Raw genomic sequence first — 17,985 nt, forward strand, 5'->3', positions numbered from 1 at the left:
TTAGCTAGTACAGACTTTAGTATTGTGTGAACCTGTTGCTAGGAAACATCTGTAGCACTAGCCAGTCAGGAGCCATCAACAATGTAAACAGGAAGTCATTGTATAACTTCTAAAAATGATTGTTTCTTTCTTTCTGCATCTCTCTGTTCCAGGGTACAATTTATAGTGAGTACTAACCTAACTTACATTATTTACTAATTCTAGTAAAATGATTTGTAAGTTGAGGTATATTGTGTTATTTTTGTGAAATGCAATTTAAAATCGTCAGGCATGACATTATAAAACAGCATTTATCAAGTTTCACCTTTCACTCTAAACGGCTCAGATATTAGCTAATCATTTGGTTCAGATAACTACAACTGTTACACCTGACAGTTAGCAGATGTACGCTAATGTCTACGTAGGAGCTAGTTTGTGTGGTGAAATCAGTTTTATTTCATTCATGGACTTTGTAAACACTTGCTCTAAGTTTGAACATCTACGAACAGCTGGTGCAACCAGCTCCAGGACAGCAATAACTTTAGCTAAAAACGGTTTAGCTAGCTAGCTAAAAACGGTTTAGCTAGGTAGTTTAAAATACAAACACGTGGACGACTCGCGGGAACGGACAACAAATAAGCAGGACCAGAGATATCGTCTTTTTTATTCCCCACATTCTTCGTTCTTTTTGTTTGTTTTTACCTTGTAACTGTCTGTAATGCTAATAGAGGCTAATGTAGCCTGGAGCCTTTAGCCTCAAGCTCACTTTTAACTCCATGCCCTCTGATTGTTCTCATTCTAAAACTCGTAGGACTTAAGTCAGACTTCACACAGCTCCGTCTGGAGATACAAAAGGCTTTATACAACTTATTTCATATTTGCAACACCTGGAAACACGCTGTGTGAAACCATTGGAGTTTTCCTTTAATCTTACAGCTCATTCAATGGTTGCAAAGACAAACTGCATCGTTACATTGAAAGGAGTAAAAATAATGTTTTGAGGGATGAAAGCTTTTACACCTTTTCTGGCTAAAATGTGTCAGACTTCTGGTTGCATTTGCACTTGGCTTTTTTTTTTTTAAAATTAGACAGCAGATGTGCCCATGAAGACGCATGAGGCGGCTGAGTGTGAGTTGGGTATCAGAGTTTCCAGTAAACCAGACTTGTGTGACAGGAAACTCACGTCCACACGAGCAGAACATGCAAAAAGAACCGATGCAAATATCTGAACTCAGGACTTTTCTCATGTGAGGCTCAAATACGAATCACCAAGCCCCACAAAAACCACAGGCCACGTATGAGGCAGTAAGTAACTGAGGCACAGTTTCATTACTGGACTAGAGATGTAGACAAGGGTCGGGAACGCTGAGGGAACGCTGCAGTCAGTCACTGTGGGAGAGAACATGGCAGACTGAGGGACAGATTTAAGTTAAGGTCTTAACTATTGCATATGTTACACTGGTTCATCCAAGGGCCTCTGTCCACATCACAAGTTCATGCAGCAGGGCCGGATCGGTTCAGGACCCCGGTCTGATGAAGCCCTTGAAGACCCACGATGCTGCTTTGCACCAGTCACGTTGTTTGAGACAGTAAAGGTTCAGATACTGGAGAACCGGCTCCGTGCACAGAGCAACGCTGAGGTGATGGTTCACAGACAGAGAGAAGAAGTTCATCAGTGGAAGACTTGAATAAGAGAAGAAGCTCCCATTCAAACAGCAGGACCAGAGACGCTGACACTCCAGCCCCGCCCCTTTTACACAGCTGGAGCGTCCACTTCTTTGTCGTCAAGGACTCGCGAACTACCTGCTTGCTCGGTCTCCACAGAGGGAATCCCAGAAGCCCTTGTGTTGGTATTGATGGCTACTTTGATAGAGGAGACATGACATCATCGTCTCTGCTTTTGAAAGCCTCGCAGAGCAAGAAGGTTTGGAGGGACTGTTGATGAGCCGTTTGTGTCCAGGTGCTGCCTGCCTCGGAGAGATCTAGCTGTTCCTGAACGATACCGATACGTCTCGAGTATCAGGACTGGATTAAGTACTGTAGTGGTTGCAGAGTCTGTAAATACCCATTAGACCCATTTGCTGTCAGTGGACTGGATCTGAATTAGACTAAAGGTCAGGTGTGTATGAAGGAGTCATGTGTTACTCTTCCCCCAGCTTCCTCCTGTTTCTCAGCACATTCTGACTTTCAGCACTACTCTGGCGCCTCTGCTCGTCACTGAGGAGCTCAAATTATTGACATTGAATTGCTATAGTTAACCGAGAGGATAACAAGAGACTGTTTATGGATGGCTTAACTGTTATTGACATTGACGCGTCCCTTCAGTGGTCCTGGTCTTATCAGTAGATCATTTGCGTCACCTTATCGTAATCAGTTTCTCACTTTTGGGCTCGACTCTCTGCAGATGCATCTATTATCTGACCTCCATCCATCTGATCTTGTGCAGGATTCATTTCTTCAATTTAAATCCAGATGCCAAGTGGTCTGGAAAACCTGTTTCTATGACTTCTGCGGCTTTGATTTATTTTTGTCCCCTTTTTTGACACTGGTTCTAATTTTAGATTTGATTGTAAGGTTCTACTCATCACCCCTAAGGCCTTGAAGCTTGAAGCACTGCATTTCTTCACATCCCAGTCTCAGCCGCTCAGGCGGGATCCTGTCGGCCCGCCAACGTCCAGGTAAAATACATAACGATCCTTGTCGGCTCTCCAGATGAAAAACCAGACATGATTGTTCCTTTAGCATCTGGGCTACGAGACCTAACGTCCATCTGACGAGTCGTTTTTAAATTTGCATAATATACTTTGAACCAATTCTTTAAAGCCACATTTATAGATTCATCTGAACGTATACGAGCAGTAAACCACCTGAGAATCTGTGTGCAGGATTGTTAGTGTTCAAGTTTGAATTCACAGAAAAGATAAGTCAACATTTGGATGTGTCAAACCCGCTTCTGTTAGAGCTTCTCTTATCTTTGTTGTTACTGTATATAATCATACTATAGGTTTTATAATTTATAACTTTATTACTTAAATCTTTTCTGTCGATTCAAATTTTGAGGATAAATTTCTCAAGTATTTCATTGTCATATTAACGTCTTAGATCTTCTTGTTTTCGGTGCTCTTTCTGTACATTTCTATTTATCTGTTACTGTTAGTTTTTGTAAAGATTTTTGTGACCGTAGGTTTTTTTTTATTATTGGATGGATGATGCATTTTGGTGCATGCAACTATAAATGATCTTGATTCCATCTTACATACCCTTTCTTCAGGTATGTTTATACCATATATATAATTCTAATCTTTTTTTTAAAAAGCCAGTCTAGTGTTTCATCGTCTCCAGTCTTGATAATTAATATAAAAATAACTGCTGTCCTGCTGTGGTGCACTAAGTGCTGGGTGCTGTCATAAACTTCCCCACGTGGTGACGTACATACAGTTTGTCCACGTGACCAGAAACGTTGCCGAGTAGAATCCAGGTGTCTTTGCGACGTCAGGAGCTCACAAGAGCTGCTCTTTTTTTTTTTCTTTTCCTTTTGCGTTTCGGCCCAGCCACCGTTTCACTGAGAGGGATGCAGCGGTGATCCGTCTCACTCCAGGCCAAATGTGCTGGTTTCCTCCACGGCGATCAGCAGTTTCTCATACAGCATGGTGTATGAAGGGTATGGAGGCAGGTCCAGGCGGTTAAAGCAGGTATGAGCCCTGAGAGAGAGACAGGTAGAGCTGTTAGACATGTGTCTCTCTTTCAGGTGCAAACATTTACATTTTTTAAATTAGTATTTATGCAAACTGGTTCCTTCAAAACTTTGGTATAAGCAGCTGGAATTTAAGATGAATTCCTCATGTCAGCGCCACATTTTCCTGGTGCGTTTATACACCAACATTTCATTTAAAGTTGCTTTTATTGTATCCTGACAATTAAAATCTCTGATGTCATGAAAAGACACTTAAAGAAACAGCACCACCAGCCAATTAGCTTAGCTTAGCATGAGGACTGGAAACAGGACCAAACAGCTCACTTGGCTCTGTCTAAAGGTAAACAGCATCTCATTGGTTGAATTCATACAAAAACTATAAGTATAAAAACTTTGTTCTTTTATGGATTATATGTGGCAAAGAAACAGTCCAGCACATAAACCACTCTAAAGATGACATTTATACACTTCAGTTGTATTGTTCCAGCCTTTATGCTAAGCTAAGCTAACTGGCTTCTGGCTCCAACTTTGTATTTAACCTTGTATACATGAGAGTTGTATCAGTTTTCTCATTTAACTCTATCTATTCTGCACGTACACTCAAACGCAGACACATGGATATGGAAACTAAAACAACTGGATCCCTGAACATTTATAAACCGATATTTGACCTGTTTACATCAAGACTGTGTCTGGCAACAACTTATGACGACAAACAGACCTGGGATCCTTTGAGAATGATTTACAGAAAGCCTGTGTAGCCTCGATGCTAAATGCTAAAATGCAGTGTAGCAGTAGCACGGGCGTACAACATCCATGCTAACATTAGCCACCATAAGCTACTCGTCAAACAAGACCAGGCAACTGCATCTACTGAACTGAGCTGGTTTTGTTTTAAGGTTTGTTGCTAATGAATTTTTAACCAAGCTTTGACTGATCGCCTCCTCGGCTGCGTCAACACAAACACACACAGGACCAAACACCATCTCCACACCTCGTATTGTGAGCAGAGTACTACGGTTCGCTGTGGTGGTTCAGACTCTGGCTCTCGTCCCTGCTCTGCACGGAAACCTGATCGCTGCTCTGTGTTTCTGCTGAGTGCGCTCACTTTTTGGCTGCTGTTTACCAAATTAATGTCCCACTGCGAGGTCAAAGGAACAAACCTCGTACAGTATCACATCCACTCAGACTGCAGAGGAGGGAAAATACTAAAATAGCTCTTCTGCTGAGCTGGTGCATTGTTGTGAACGGATGAGGGCGATGTCAGGGCGTTTGTAAAGAGTTTGGAGGTGAGCCGCAGTTTTACTTCACCAGTCACCTTGTACTTCTGAGTCAAAGGAACAAGCTCAGTGACACAGCTGCAGTCCAAACCTCTCCGTTCATGATGATGAGGGAAGCCAGAAGACTGTGAACGCAGCGTCACAGGAAACACGCTTAGATACCTGGGTAGTGATGTGACTTTGCCCCACTTCTCGATGCAGAAGCGTCGGAGGCCGTTGGAGCCTCGCAGAGCGGCGAAGCCTTCGTAGGGAACGCTGGACGTCCCCGTGACAAACTGCAGCAGGCGGAGACGCTGCTCGTTGTTGAAGCGCTCCACGGCGGCCCAGAACCAACGCATCACTATGTGGCCGTCATGGTAACCTAGCCAGTGGGAGACAAGGGGTTAGCTCAGGTTGAGGGCTTTACACAGACACATATAAACACACTGTTATTTGTTATAACCACAGAGGCTTCCGTCTCTAAACTGGAAAATCTTAATTCAGATTTTTACTGGTTTGAATTAAAAAGAAGCTGCTGTTGTTGACCAATCGGGATCCAGGACTGTGAAGGTTTGTTCACAACACTGGAGCTGACTGGACTAGAGCTTTGTGGGTTTTTATTAGAGCAGAAAGAAAGTCTCAACACGATGAAGTGACTTTTTTCCTGATTTCTGACATTTTGGGAAATATATAATTTTCATTGAGATGAGAAGATTCATATCAATCACACACCTGCAGAGTGAAGCTCAGCATGAAGACTTCTATAAAGATTTATGCTAAGCTACGCTAACTGACTGCTAGTTGACTCCAGATTCAGATTTAACACACTGTTCAGACCTGAGAGTGTTACTGAATTCCCAAAATGTGGATGTTAAATGCCCCTCCCCCGTACATATTTGTGTTGTTTTTATTTATATTTTTGTATAATATTTCTTTGCATTTTTATTGTAAATATTTTATCTTATTGTTAATTTTTCGATTTATATCAAAGATATCTGACCTGCAGTACTTGTTTGTTTCATCTTTGTTAATATTTCTTATCTTCTTACTATGTTTATTGTCATGCACCAAAACACCAAAGCAAATTCCTTGTATGTTGAAAACCTGCTTGGGAATAAACCAGATTATTATTCTGATTCAGATTCTAAATCAAAGAGGTGTGTATTATGACTACCCCCCCCCCCCCCACACACACACACACACACCTCCTCTGTACTCGGTGTTGCTCCTCCAGTCACCGAGGTCGATCTCCACTGTCCCAGCGATCACCAGCTCCAGCTCCCGAGCATCGAACACGGACACCAGCCTGGAGTCCACCACCTGGAGGGGGCGGAGCAAAGACAGGTAAGTTTTAGCTGCGTGTGGTTTTAATCAGGTGTAAAAATGAGGTAAAATACTTCACAGTTCTGAGTGTATCTTATTTTGTTAAAATATCACTTCCTGCAGCTGCTACACTCGACCTATGACCTTATCAATAAATAAATGAATGAATTAATCGTTTACCTCGTAGAAGCCTCGGACCAGAGCCTCCGTCTGCTGCACCACCCCTCTCTCCACCCTCCACTTGGCCATTCGCTCGATGTAATCCTTCTTGTTCTTCTCAGTCACCTGCAGGTTGGAACCGCCCGACTTCAACTCCCGCTCCGTCACCTAGCAACACAGGAGGGGTCTAGTTAACGGGCGAGTTTAGAGATCTGCACACACACGGGTCAGACTGTAGGCGTGTAGCTGATGATGTCACCTGGCCAAAGACTTCCTCGTTGACGGTGAAGGTGAGGTCCAGGATGTCGGTGATGTCGTTGTCTTTCATCCACTGCAGCGACTGGTGGAACTCCTCGTCCAGATACTCCAGGTCAGACAGGTCTGTCGGCCTGTAGGACACACACACACACACACACACACACACACACACACACACACACACACACACACACACACACACACACACAACCCACTGTTGTATATACACTGGTCCGCAGTGGAATCTAGGTGTTTTAGCAAAGTGATTTCATGGTGAACAGCTGATTCAACCTGAGTGAACAATGATAAACTTTATTTATATAAAACTTTTCTTAACAAAGTTACAAAGTTGACACACTTCAGGTTGGAGGAGAGGACACAAACGAACCTAAAAAGATTAGTGAAGTTTTAAAGATATTGTGAAAATTTCTTCAACATAGAAACACGGGACTGTCCTGGATGATGTCACAATACCATCAGTTTTAATTATTTTAACTTTCAGTAAGTATTTTCTCCAGCTGTGAGCTACATAACAAGTTTTATGGAGGATTAAATTTTACATTTTGAATTTTAAATTCACCTCTTTGTGTGAGTGTGTGTACAGAAAAACAAACATCTACCTGCTCGTAGTCACATTTGGCAGTTTAGAATTCAAACATTTTCATCTATTGCAGTGAGGAAGTAAATGACAGTTCATAAATATTGTGGTGTGTGTGTGTGTGTGTGTGTGTGTGTGTGTGTGTGTGTGTACTGACAGTCTGAGCAGGGCCTTGTAGAACGGTCTGGTGAAGAAAGCATCCAGCAGGTACTGATGAATCAAAGCCAGGCCTAGGATACGACCGCTGAACCGGAACCTGGACACACACACACACACACACACACACACACACACACACANTGTTGGTTTGGGTTTTTTTGGGTTGAGTGTGTGTTGTGTGTGTGTGTGTGTGTTTGTGTGTGTGTGTGTGGTGTGTGTGGTGTGTGTGTGTGTGTGTGTGTGTGTGTGTACTGACAGTCTGAGCAGGGCCTTGTAGAACGGTCTGGTGAAGAAAGCATCCAGCAGGTACTGATGAATCAAAGCCAGGCCTAGGATACGACCGCTGAACCGGAACCTGGACACACACACACACACACACACACACACACACACACACACGGTCACATCAAAGTCATATTCCATCAGTCTGTCCGATAAAACACATAAAACAATCGACCCTCAGGAAAAATAACGCAGCATTTTTAAAATCTGCAGCCACAGCTTCATCATCTGTCATATGTTTATTACGTAATAAATATTCCAGCTTCCACAGTAATAATTAAAAACTTCAAAAAGCAGACTCATCTTTCATGATGTCACACACTCAATAAGATCTCTAAGATAGTAACCATGGAGACCAATAGCTCATATTTAGAGTCCATAAACATTTGCAGAAAAACTGAACTTTCCGTGTGAAAAATTCGGTGAATAGATAAAAACAGAGAGGACGGTGTTGATTGGATATTCACCTGTGACCTACAACCAATCAGATGATGCTGCAGACGGAACTCTGAGCCAGACTACAGGAAGTAACCTCCACAAATCTTTCAGAGACAGGCGGCTGCACCAGAGCCAGAGGAGCACTTTTAATTTGCTGGTTCAATTAGTGATCAGAACAGACAAAATAATGATTCTGATAATTGGAAAAATGGTGAATATTGTTCCAGAAGCACTTTCATGTTTTTTAAAGATTCATTTTTTTATATTACTCTGGCATTTTTGTCTTTTTGAACAGTCTGACAGTAAATATACAGATGAGAAACGTGGTGACTGTAACACACTCTGTGGCCAAAATCTAAGTGGGTTTATTGTGTTGTATCTACATGGCGTGGATCTCACTCACTACACCACCAGGAAGTCCTGACATTTAGCATTTGACATTCACCCCCTCTCACCACCAGGGGTCTCCCCCTCAGGTGAGCAGAGACTGAGGACCCCATAGTCAGAGACCTCTGGGAACCGCCTCCATGGGCCTGTTCAGTGATGCATCATGTATTCAAGCACCATGGGAAAACAAAGTCTTTGTACGTTCAGAAAGTCTCATCTCATCAACAGATGTGAAACCTTAATCATAAACACACAATATACACTTTACACCACAGTGGGAAGTGTGTGTGTGTGTGTGTGTGTGTGTGTGCGTACTGGGCAGCTCACCATTCCAGATGGTTCTCTACAAACGCCGACATGGGGCTGATTTGAACGGTGTACGTGTCGTTGGCCGAGTATTCGAACAGGCCGTAGTACGGGTTAAAGAGCTCCTGAGACAAGAGGAAGAAGAACTCTCTGGACGGGCCGCTGTAATCCAACCTGAGGAGACGACAGGAACACTTTAACACTTCTGGTTCATGGTATATTTGGTAAGTTAAACTTGTATTACAAACTCCTTTTGGCCCATTTAAAAAATAGATCAGGTCTAATTATCCACCTCCAACAAGAAGGACAAAATACACTTTAATGAATCTATTCCTGAGTCCGCTGACATTAAATAATGTTTAAAAGGTTTTTACCTCACATCAAGAACATTTTTATTTTGACATAAAAACAGAATACACAACAACAGACAAGCTGTAACACAACACTGGGGTGGGGGGTCAGGTCTGTTCAATGATCTCCATACTCCCCCTCACTGACACACAAAATCTGAAACACTTTTACACCTATTCAAGTCATGCATGATGGCAATGGAAGACCAGACAGTGTGTGATGTGCATTTAAGAACATGTATACATTTATATTAGAAGCCTGACTGGTGGTTATGTAGAGTCAGGTGGGCGACACTAATGTGGACGTGTTCTTTATCAGCTGAGATGGTAAAAGTGATTTAACTTTGGTAAAATGGGTGTGGACATAAGGAAGTAGTGGTAGTAGCATTGGTAATTATTCATGGTAGGGGCAGCCAATCACAAGCTACTGACAACAGGAAGTGATAAGATTAACTCATGTTAGTGCTGCTGCGTCTGACACTGAGCAGCTAAACCACCGTCATAATGATGATAATAACAATAACAATAACAATAATAATAATATTAATATTAATAATAATGATCAACTTTATTTATAGACTTTTCATACAATAGAAAGCTCTGAAATAGTACAATAAAATAAGGGTGAATAGAAGGACAATGACATCAGACAGTAGAAAGACAAATGAAAATAAAAACCAGTAAGAATAGTCAAATATGAGAGAATTAATTAAAAACCAAATAACCAGGTTTAAAAATGTTTCACTGAGCATCTCTTATAGCTCTCAGCAGGTTGTTCCATGGTATGGAGGTAAAGTCTGGTGAAAACGTCTTTCTTCTTAACAACAAACTTTAGGGTTGGTACAGTTTGAACTGTTGTAACTGTGGTTACATTTCTGGGTGACTTGGCTGTGCAGTTACTGTGTCACACTGGTGTTTGGTGTAGCTGATAGCTTTTAGTCTTTAATTAGTTGTGTAGCATGTGTCGGGCTATCTGTTAATTAGAAATGCTTCTGCATTAAATGGAAAACATCTAATTAACTGATTTCCTCCTGTGCAACTTAGTTCATGTATATGGTTGTGTGTGTGTGTGTGTGTTCACGTCTGTACAGTGTGTGTATTTACATCTCTGTCACAGTTTATTTCACATCCTCTGCAACATGATGAAAACAATCAGGCTGGCGAGACTAGAACAATCAGCTGTGTTACTTCACTGCCCATGTGTGTGTGAGTGTGTGTGTGTGTGTGTGTGTGTGTATCTGTGTGTGTGTGTGTGTGTGTGTCTCACCCCTCCTCCCCCAGGAAGGTAACGTAGAGTTTGTTCCTCTGCAGCTCTTTGCGGGAGTACGCCATCACCTGGTTGAAGGTTCCCTCCAGCAGGTGTTCTCTCCTGATGAGCAGCCTGAAGTACGACAACCACGACACATCATATATCATATATCATATATAACATATTATATATAATATATTATATATAACATATCATATATCACACATCATTTATCATATATTATATATAACATATCATATATCACACATCATTTATCATATATTATATATAACATATCATATATCACATATCATATATTATATATAACATATCATATATCATATATTACATATAACATATCATATATCACACTTCATATATCATATATTATATATAAAATATCATATATCACATATCATATATTATATATAACATATCATATATCATATATTACATATAACATATCATATATCACACTTCATATATCATATATTATATATAAAATATCATATATCACATATCATATATTATATATAACATATCATATATCACACTGCAAATACATGTTTCTTATTTATTCAACTGTTCAGTTTCTGTAAGTATTTGAATTTTTATTTATTCTCTTTTATTATTGAAACAAAAAAAACTTTTAATATACTTTTAATACACATGGACATTTCATTTGAAAATATACTAAATCAATCTATAGATATGAAGTGGCTGATGATGAAAAAACATATATTAAACATATATTTTGGAGCAGACTGTGTTGATCTTAAAGTTTGAACTGTGTGTTTTTTCTGATCCATCTGCTGTAGCTGCTGCAGAATATAATAATAATATGTGTATGAGTTTTATTTTGAAGGTGCAGTAAGTTGTGTGCAGTCAGTCGTACTTGATCTTGCCCGGTCCTTGGCCGTAGCCCTTCGCCTCCAACTTCCTGTAGAAGTTCCTTAGTTTGGCCTCAAAGTCTCTGCGGTAAGGAGCCGGGGCCCGGGCCCTCTGCAGGCCTACACACACACACACACACACACACACACACACACACACACACAAAGGAAAAGAAAATATAAAAAAGATGTTAATATAATTACAACATTAAATATTTAAAATAAAACTTGACTTCAATGTCTGTAATACGTCCATCACTTTAATTAATTTTTATTTAAATTAATATAATTATTCATATTAAAAAAATGTAAATTAAATAAACTTTTTAAACTCATTAAAAACAAATATATTGCTATATTTTATTAGAAAGGTTTTGACAATTAATCAAGAGCAGAGATACTTGTAATTGGCAGTTTGTTAATTGTGATTCATTTTGAAATAATAACCAGTAGAAAGAAGCAAAAATCAAAGTTAAAACAGCTTCAAAAACAGGATTAAAGAACATTTTATGATAATGAGGTGATTTAAACACTTATTAGATTATATCACTATTATGATTTATATACTATACACTTTGTCTGTATTTATTTACCTGTATTTATTACAAAATGTCTAATTAATTTAACTAAAATTGAACACTTTGGACCTCCACAGAAATGGAGTCTCCAGAACCAAGTCAGGGAAAAACCAGACAGCAAAAAGAATCACCTCATGTATTGATGTATTAGGTGAATTTATTTAGTATCAATAGGATGATAAATCTGCTGATGATCTTCCTCAGAGATAAAATGATCACACGCCCTCAGACCCTTTAATACAGGCTGCATATTTCACATTAATGACGTTCATAATTTGAGATAATTTCACTTTTGATGAATTTTCTTCTTGCACATAAATCAAGATGCTCTACAAAGACCGTGCTGTCTGATCGGTCCGGTAAATGTTTGTTTCCTGAACTTGTAGATTCAAGAGCACAGTCTTTAATTTCTGAAAGTGTTCTGCAGAGAATAATCCTCCAGGTGAGTCCTGGTGGACGAGGGGCGATGACCATGTGGTCGTGATGCCTCTGGTTTGAGCTGCGTGCCACTTCCCAGCTCTAATAAGAACTGGACTGACCTACGGTGGATTTCTCTGACAGTGAGACTGACGGACGCGCAGCAGCTCAGCTGAGTTCACAACATCATCTCTGTTTTTCCAGGTCACATTTCCACAAAGACAAAAGCACAACTAACGAATGAAGCACAATTACAAGCCAGGCTTCTCTGCCGTGACCCAATTTCCCTTTATAGAACATCCCATCAATAACTCACATACCCAGTGCACAACCACACACACACACACACACACACACACACACACACACACACACACACACACACACACACACACACACACACACACACGCAGCACGCTTGAGGTCTCGTGGAGCTCATTAAGATAACATTAGTGGACCCTAACAAAGCACAGCAGGCTCTGTCAAACGGCAATGATAATTGTGGAGTTTCTGTGTGTGTGTGTTTGTGTGTGTGTGTGTGTGTGTGTGTGTGTCAGGAACCAGGGGCAGAAAACAGAAAAACTCCAGAGCTGCTTTCCAGGAAAATTGCAACTATTATTTATTTTTGATGTTCCAGTTTCCTTACAGCTGCCAACGACTGAGCCTGTGATGAACATGGTCTATGATGTTTTCTGCATGTACAGTATGTTAGCCAACCCTTGGCTCTCAACAAAGACAGAGGTAAAGTGGGGTTCTTATTTTGGCTCTGACAAAGCATCTCCTTGTCAAAAAAGAAAAATCCCAACTCGCTTTGTATTTAAAGTCGTCAGGTCAAAGCTGCTCTGCTGGACAACACTGAAATGTAACACACCTCTTCACTTCATTGTGAGCTCCAGATGTTTGTAACTTACCAGGGGAGTTCTGTGGTGAGGAGGCAGGCGAACAGCGAGGAGAGAAGCTGAAGCCGGGGTGGATGGGGTGAGGTGGAATGTAGGACATGATTTCTTCTTCAAATAAACTGAAGGAACAAGAGACAGAAAAACAAAAACTTCACTGCATTACATCGAGTCCAAGCAGAAGTTGTCGGTGAGGTCGTTACTGTAAAGAAACTACAGTTTGAAGTCAGTGGCGTTCTTTACCTCAACAGGATGACCAGGTCTGCGTCACACGACAGCTTCTCCACCCCCTGGGTACCTTCAGTCCGGATGTAGTGGATCTTCTCCCTGGAAACAAGAGTCAGATTCAATCACTTGTTCAAGTAAATATCTGGAGTACTGAGACCCACTCTCTCTGACGATCCAAACCAGCCGTCAGGACTTCTGGAACTTTGTGATGTCACAACAAAGCAGTCACCAAGCCCCGCCCACCTGGACCCACCATCCAAACCTTGCAGGATTTGGTTTCTCTGAGTGTTTTTACCTGAAATCTGCTTTATTTTTATTGGATCACTTAGAAAACAGTCAGCCAAACAAATACATCTTCTTATGGAGCGACACTTCAAATAAAACACAGAAGAAGAGGAAAATAAAGTTATTTTATGGTCTAAAATTACATGACTGATTCAATCAATCATCCTCACATCCTGTGTTACCAGTAGATTAGAAGGAACAAACACTCTCACACTGTGGATGTAAACTGTCAAATCATACTGTCAATTATTCCTTCATGTTATAAAGCAGCGTAATCCTTCTAGACCGGCACGATTCATGTCAACAGTATTTAGACAACCCCCTTCAGTATGTTTAACCACTTGTCTCCAAACCCCCTTCACCTTGTTTGAGTTGGTGGGTGTTTGTCATGCGTCTTTTTGCTTTACCTTCAGTGTAAGAAGCATTTCCTTCATCTTACTTTGTTGGGATTATGATGTATTTAAAATTGATATGAAAGCTAATTAATGTTGTTTAATCCATTTGTTGTTCTGTTTGTTAATCATGAAGTAAGGCTAATTATTATTTGAAACATTTATGGTATTCCTATGTGTAATATTTATGATTTAAAGGCCAGATATTGTAATGTTTTTCTCCTTTGAACCATGGCAAGCATCCTGGAAATCAACATTCCCGTTAAATAAACAGAACAATTGATTGCAACACTTGTTTCCTGGCGGTTTGTGGCTTCAGTTAAAACCTCAAGTGCACAACATTAGAAAGAATGGTGTGTCTTTGATTGTCTAAAGTGAACTGGAAGCATCACATTAGCTTCAGATAAATGTGCTTTTCTATGGAGCGTGTGTAATAACAGTAATACCTGAGGGCATGGTTTCTGCTCAGGCTCGGCTGTCGCTCCTGCAACATGTCAAAGATGTTGGGCTGTCGGAGGAATGCCACGATCTTGTCATTGTAAGCTGGTGAGGGAGAGACGGAGACATTAACACAGTCATCAGAAAGAACAGCTCATGTTAATCTGGCCGATCCAGGCTTCAGATTAATAATACGACGTTACGACGGCGCCTACATGGAGCGTTCCCTTGCTGTGAGTCACCGTGATGTTGGCTTCGGATGGCGGCCACCAGACTGTTTCCAGGCCGGGCCATCAGAGAAGCTCCACGACTCCTGGACACGTCAGAGGCCTGAGAACAAACACAAACATGAATTGTGGTCGTTGACTCTTAATTTAATTAATTAATTCTTTATTTTCATTCTTGTCGACAAAACTGAAAACGAAAGCACCAAATTAGCAATAAATGTGTCCTGCTAAAAAGTACAGTGTGTGTATCTGAAGCCTGACACAAATTCTTGTCTCCTAAAAACAATTAAAAACACATCAGTGAGCCAAACTGTTGCACTGAGCGTTTCCCCCAGTGTGATTAATGCTCGTTATAAACAGTGTCCAGCTGTTTTTAAGAAAATGAAACTATATATTTGTTGCCTGTTTTTTAGGGCGTCACAGACTAACACATTGTTTGTTTTGGTCTTAAATAACAATGAAGAAAACAAGCAATTTAAGAATGTGGCAGCCTTATTGTTTAAAACACAAACAGGAAGTAAAATGTGCCGCAGTAATTATTTTTCAAGTTGCATCTTGTTCTGAATTGTTGTTCTGATTGAATGTGTGTAGAACTGATGTGTGTGCACAGTACCTCGCCTGCGCTGTAGCTGCGTAGTCTCTGCAGGTGTTGTCTGTGGGCGAGGTGTCCAGGCAGCCGGCCGTTCTGCAGCGGGATCCGAGGGTCGATGAAGGTCGTTGCTCGACTGTTGTGGTCCACGAAGAACGACTAAGAGACCGGAGAAAAATCATATTAAAGCGATTTAAAGTTTCAGGTTAAAATTTGACAAAACATTGTCTAAAGGTTTGCCACAAAAACTATGATGTTGTGCCTCAAATATGAGCGTGTGAGGCACGTGTGTGTGTGGATTTACTGGTTGTACATTGAGTGTGTAACTTCAGCTGCACATGACAGACTGTAACTGCAGCTGAAAACAATGCAAGTGTTCTGTCCTTGGTTCATTCTGCTTTGTTGGCCTTTCCAAGTGTGACGCACCGCCGACTATCAGGCATCAACATCCGCCCGTCCAACAGAGCCACTAAAAGGTCACTCTCTGTGTAAGGTCATTGTACCTTGCCCTGGGGGTCAGTCTTGATCTCCCAGCCCCTCGGCAGCTCCAGCTGGGTGTCCGCGAACTTGTTGAGGAAAACCACCAGGTCCCGGTTGTGTTGGTAGCGCTCGAAGTTCCTGGCGTCGCGACGCACCTTCAGTATCATGTGTTTGACACAGCTGCTGCTGGTGAACATCCGGTAGGCTGCCTGGAGGACGTGTGCAGTAATAATTAACACACACCAACTGAGCAATATCCCTTTTCTGCTGCTAGTTTTGTTGTATTTTTTGTATATTTAAATATCTAATTGTACATGTTATATTGTTATCTACTATTTATCTTGTTTTTAAGTATTTTATATCGTCATTTTGCAGTTTTTCTTTTCTTTGTACTGTCACTCTGCTGCTGCAACGCTGCACATTTCTCCACTGTGGGACTAATAAAGTACCATCTTATCTCATCTCATTTAGAAAAGTTGATAAAGTCCTGCAGCGCAGACAGAAATGTTGTTTTGATCTTATTGTGTCTGTGGATTTATGACAGTGTGTGTCTATCTAAAACAGATGTTTTCCTCAATGTTACACTGAATATAAAAATTAGCTGTTTTATCAAAGTCTTCATGCAGATCAATATTAATCACTATTGAATTTTAAACCAATCACTGTCCCTTACACTACATCATTTTATTATCTTATCATGAGAGCCTTGTCCATGTTTGTCTGTATAAATGGTCTATTACTGTCTGTTGTAAATGTATATTATTTTTTTCAAATTAATTTTTGACGCTGAGATTTGACATCTGATATTTCAAAGTTAAAAATCTGAATTACATTAAAGGATATCTTTGGCAATATTCTATATCTTTTTTATTGTAATAAAAGTCTTTATACTTCCTGACTTCCTCAGCTCTAAGAGCGTTGACTCCTAGTGAAGATAAAAACCTTTACAAACAGTTTCATTTTAATGATCTCCTAAAACAACTGGTTTTGTTTGGGACTATTTTCAGTGGCGGATTAATCCACATTTGGTCACGTGAGTATTCGGGGCAGCAGGACAGTGGACGAGGGATTGAGTCAGAATAAACTACAGTGTGTGTTCATGTTAACAAACAGAGGCTCAGAGGAATTAGAATATTTTCCTGTCTTTTCATGGGATTTGTTGATCACAGATAAATATAAAATCACCACATGTATTGATTACATTCATTGACCAGTGCTCACATAGTTACTGTGCAACACAGTGAAGAACTCTGGGTGTGTGATGAACTTGACAGCAGGTGATTGGAGGAGGTGGCTGATCTTCTGGTGACTGACAGGAGAGGCGGGGCCTGCGGACAGACAACAGGTAAGTCGCTCTTTACTCTAATGTCAAATATGTTAAATTACATTACAGTGAGAGAAAGTTTTATCTTTATATATTTTATGTAATGAAAAGTGATGATGATGTGACTTCACGGTGTGAAGAGGGTCGGTCGTGTACCTGTCGGCGCAGGTTCAGAATCCGTCTCTGTGCTGCTGCTCCGCTCTAACCTGGGACCCCCTCCCTCCTCCTCGGTGGCCATGGTCCTCTGGATGCTCTGGTACCTGTGCAGACAACAAGCCGTCATCTTACAGGAGAGTGGAGGATGAAACGTGGATATTTCTTTGGCTTGGGAAGAATTAGTGGGTTCTTAAAGAATATCTGCACCTTTCACACGGACAAAATGTTCAGGGCTTCTTGCACTCAAACGAACATGTAATATATTGCGGCTGTGTGTATTGTTAATGTATTGAGCTGGTTTGAATTCCATCTCCAGTCACCAGATGTCAGCATCACTCCACCACAGGACCTTCTTTTCTTCACTCCTCCTTTTCCTTCACTCACTTTTCAGTTCAAAAACATTTTCAGGTTGAAAAAAACACAACAGTACCAATATATTAAGACGAAAACTGAATGATGTAATGGTAAAAATCAAAATGATTGCCACCACCAAGACAGAATATTTGGTATGGTAAGTATTTATAACAAACTTCTCTACTTAAACAAAATCACATTATTTTATCCTGTTACATCATGAAACGTTCTGGTTATTACAATTAAATCAATGCATCTCGTTTTAATAAGAAACGTTTCTAGTAATAACA

At 40.6% G+C, this 17,985-nt stretch overlaps 1 protein-coding gene across 1 annotated transcript in view; it reads right to left on the reverse strand.

Moving 5' to 3' along the window:
• Positions 1 to 3,568: 3,568 nt before the first annotated feature.
• Positions 3,569 to 17,985, reverse strand: part of hecw1 (HECT, C2 and WW domain containing E3 ubiquitin protein ligase 1) — a 52,719-nt gene continuing 38,302 nt past the window's right edge. Inside the window, exons 14-30 of the mRNA XM_022754153.1 lie at positions 17,342 to 17,445; positions 17,083 to 17,189; positions 15,885 to 16,070; positions 15,406 to 15,540; positions 14,796 to 14,895; positions 14,574 to 14,676; positions 13,466 to 13,549; positions 13,238 to 13,344; positions 11,337 to 11,451; positions 10,460 to 10,573; positions 8,864 to 9,016; positions 7,686 to 7,784; positions 6,674 to 6,803; positions 6,436 to 6,582; positions 6,138 to 6,252; positions 5,116 to 5,314; positions 3,569 to 3,680 (exon numbers count right to left, since the gene is read on the reverse strand). Coding sequence (XP_022609874.1) covers positions 3,569 to 3,680; positions 5,116 to 5,314; positions 6,138 to 6,252; positions 6,436 to 6,582; positions 6,674 to 6,803; positions 7,686 to 7,784; positions 8,864 to 9,016; positions 10,460 to 10,573; positions 11,337 to 11,451; positions 13,238 to 13,344; positions 13,466 to 13,549; positions 14,574 to 14,676; positions 14,796 to 14,895; positions 15,406 to 15,540; positions 15,885 to 16,070; positions 17,083 to 17,189; positions 17,342 to 17,445 — 2,110 coding nt within the window. The remainder of the gene's footprint in view (positions 3,681 to 5,115; positions 5,315 to 6,137; positions 6,253 to 6,435; positions 6,583 to 6,673; positions 6,804 to 7,685; positions 7,785 to 8,863; positions 9,017 to 10,459; positions 10,574 to 11,336; positions 11,452 to 13,237; positions 13,345 to 13,465; positions 13,550 to 14,573; positions 14,677 to 14,795; positions 14,896 to 15,405; positions 15,541 to 15,884; positions 16,071 to 17,082; positions 17,190 to 17,341; positions 17,446 to 17,985) is intronic.

Source organism: Seriola dumerili, unplaced genomic scaffold (assembly GCF_002260705.1).
Source record: "Seriola dumerili isolate Sdu_G_001 unplaced genomic scaffold, Sdu_1.0 BDQW01000216.1, whole genome shotgun sequence".
In the NCBI taxonomy this organism is placed as follows: Eukaryota; Metazoa; Chordata; class Actinopteri; order Carangiformes; family Carangidae; genus Seriola; species Seriola dumerili.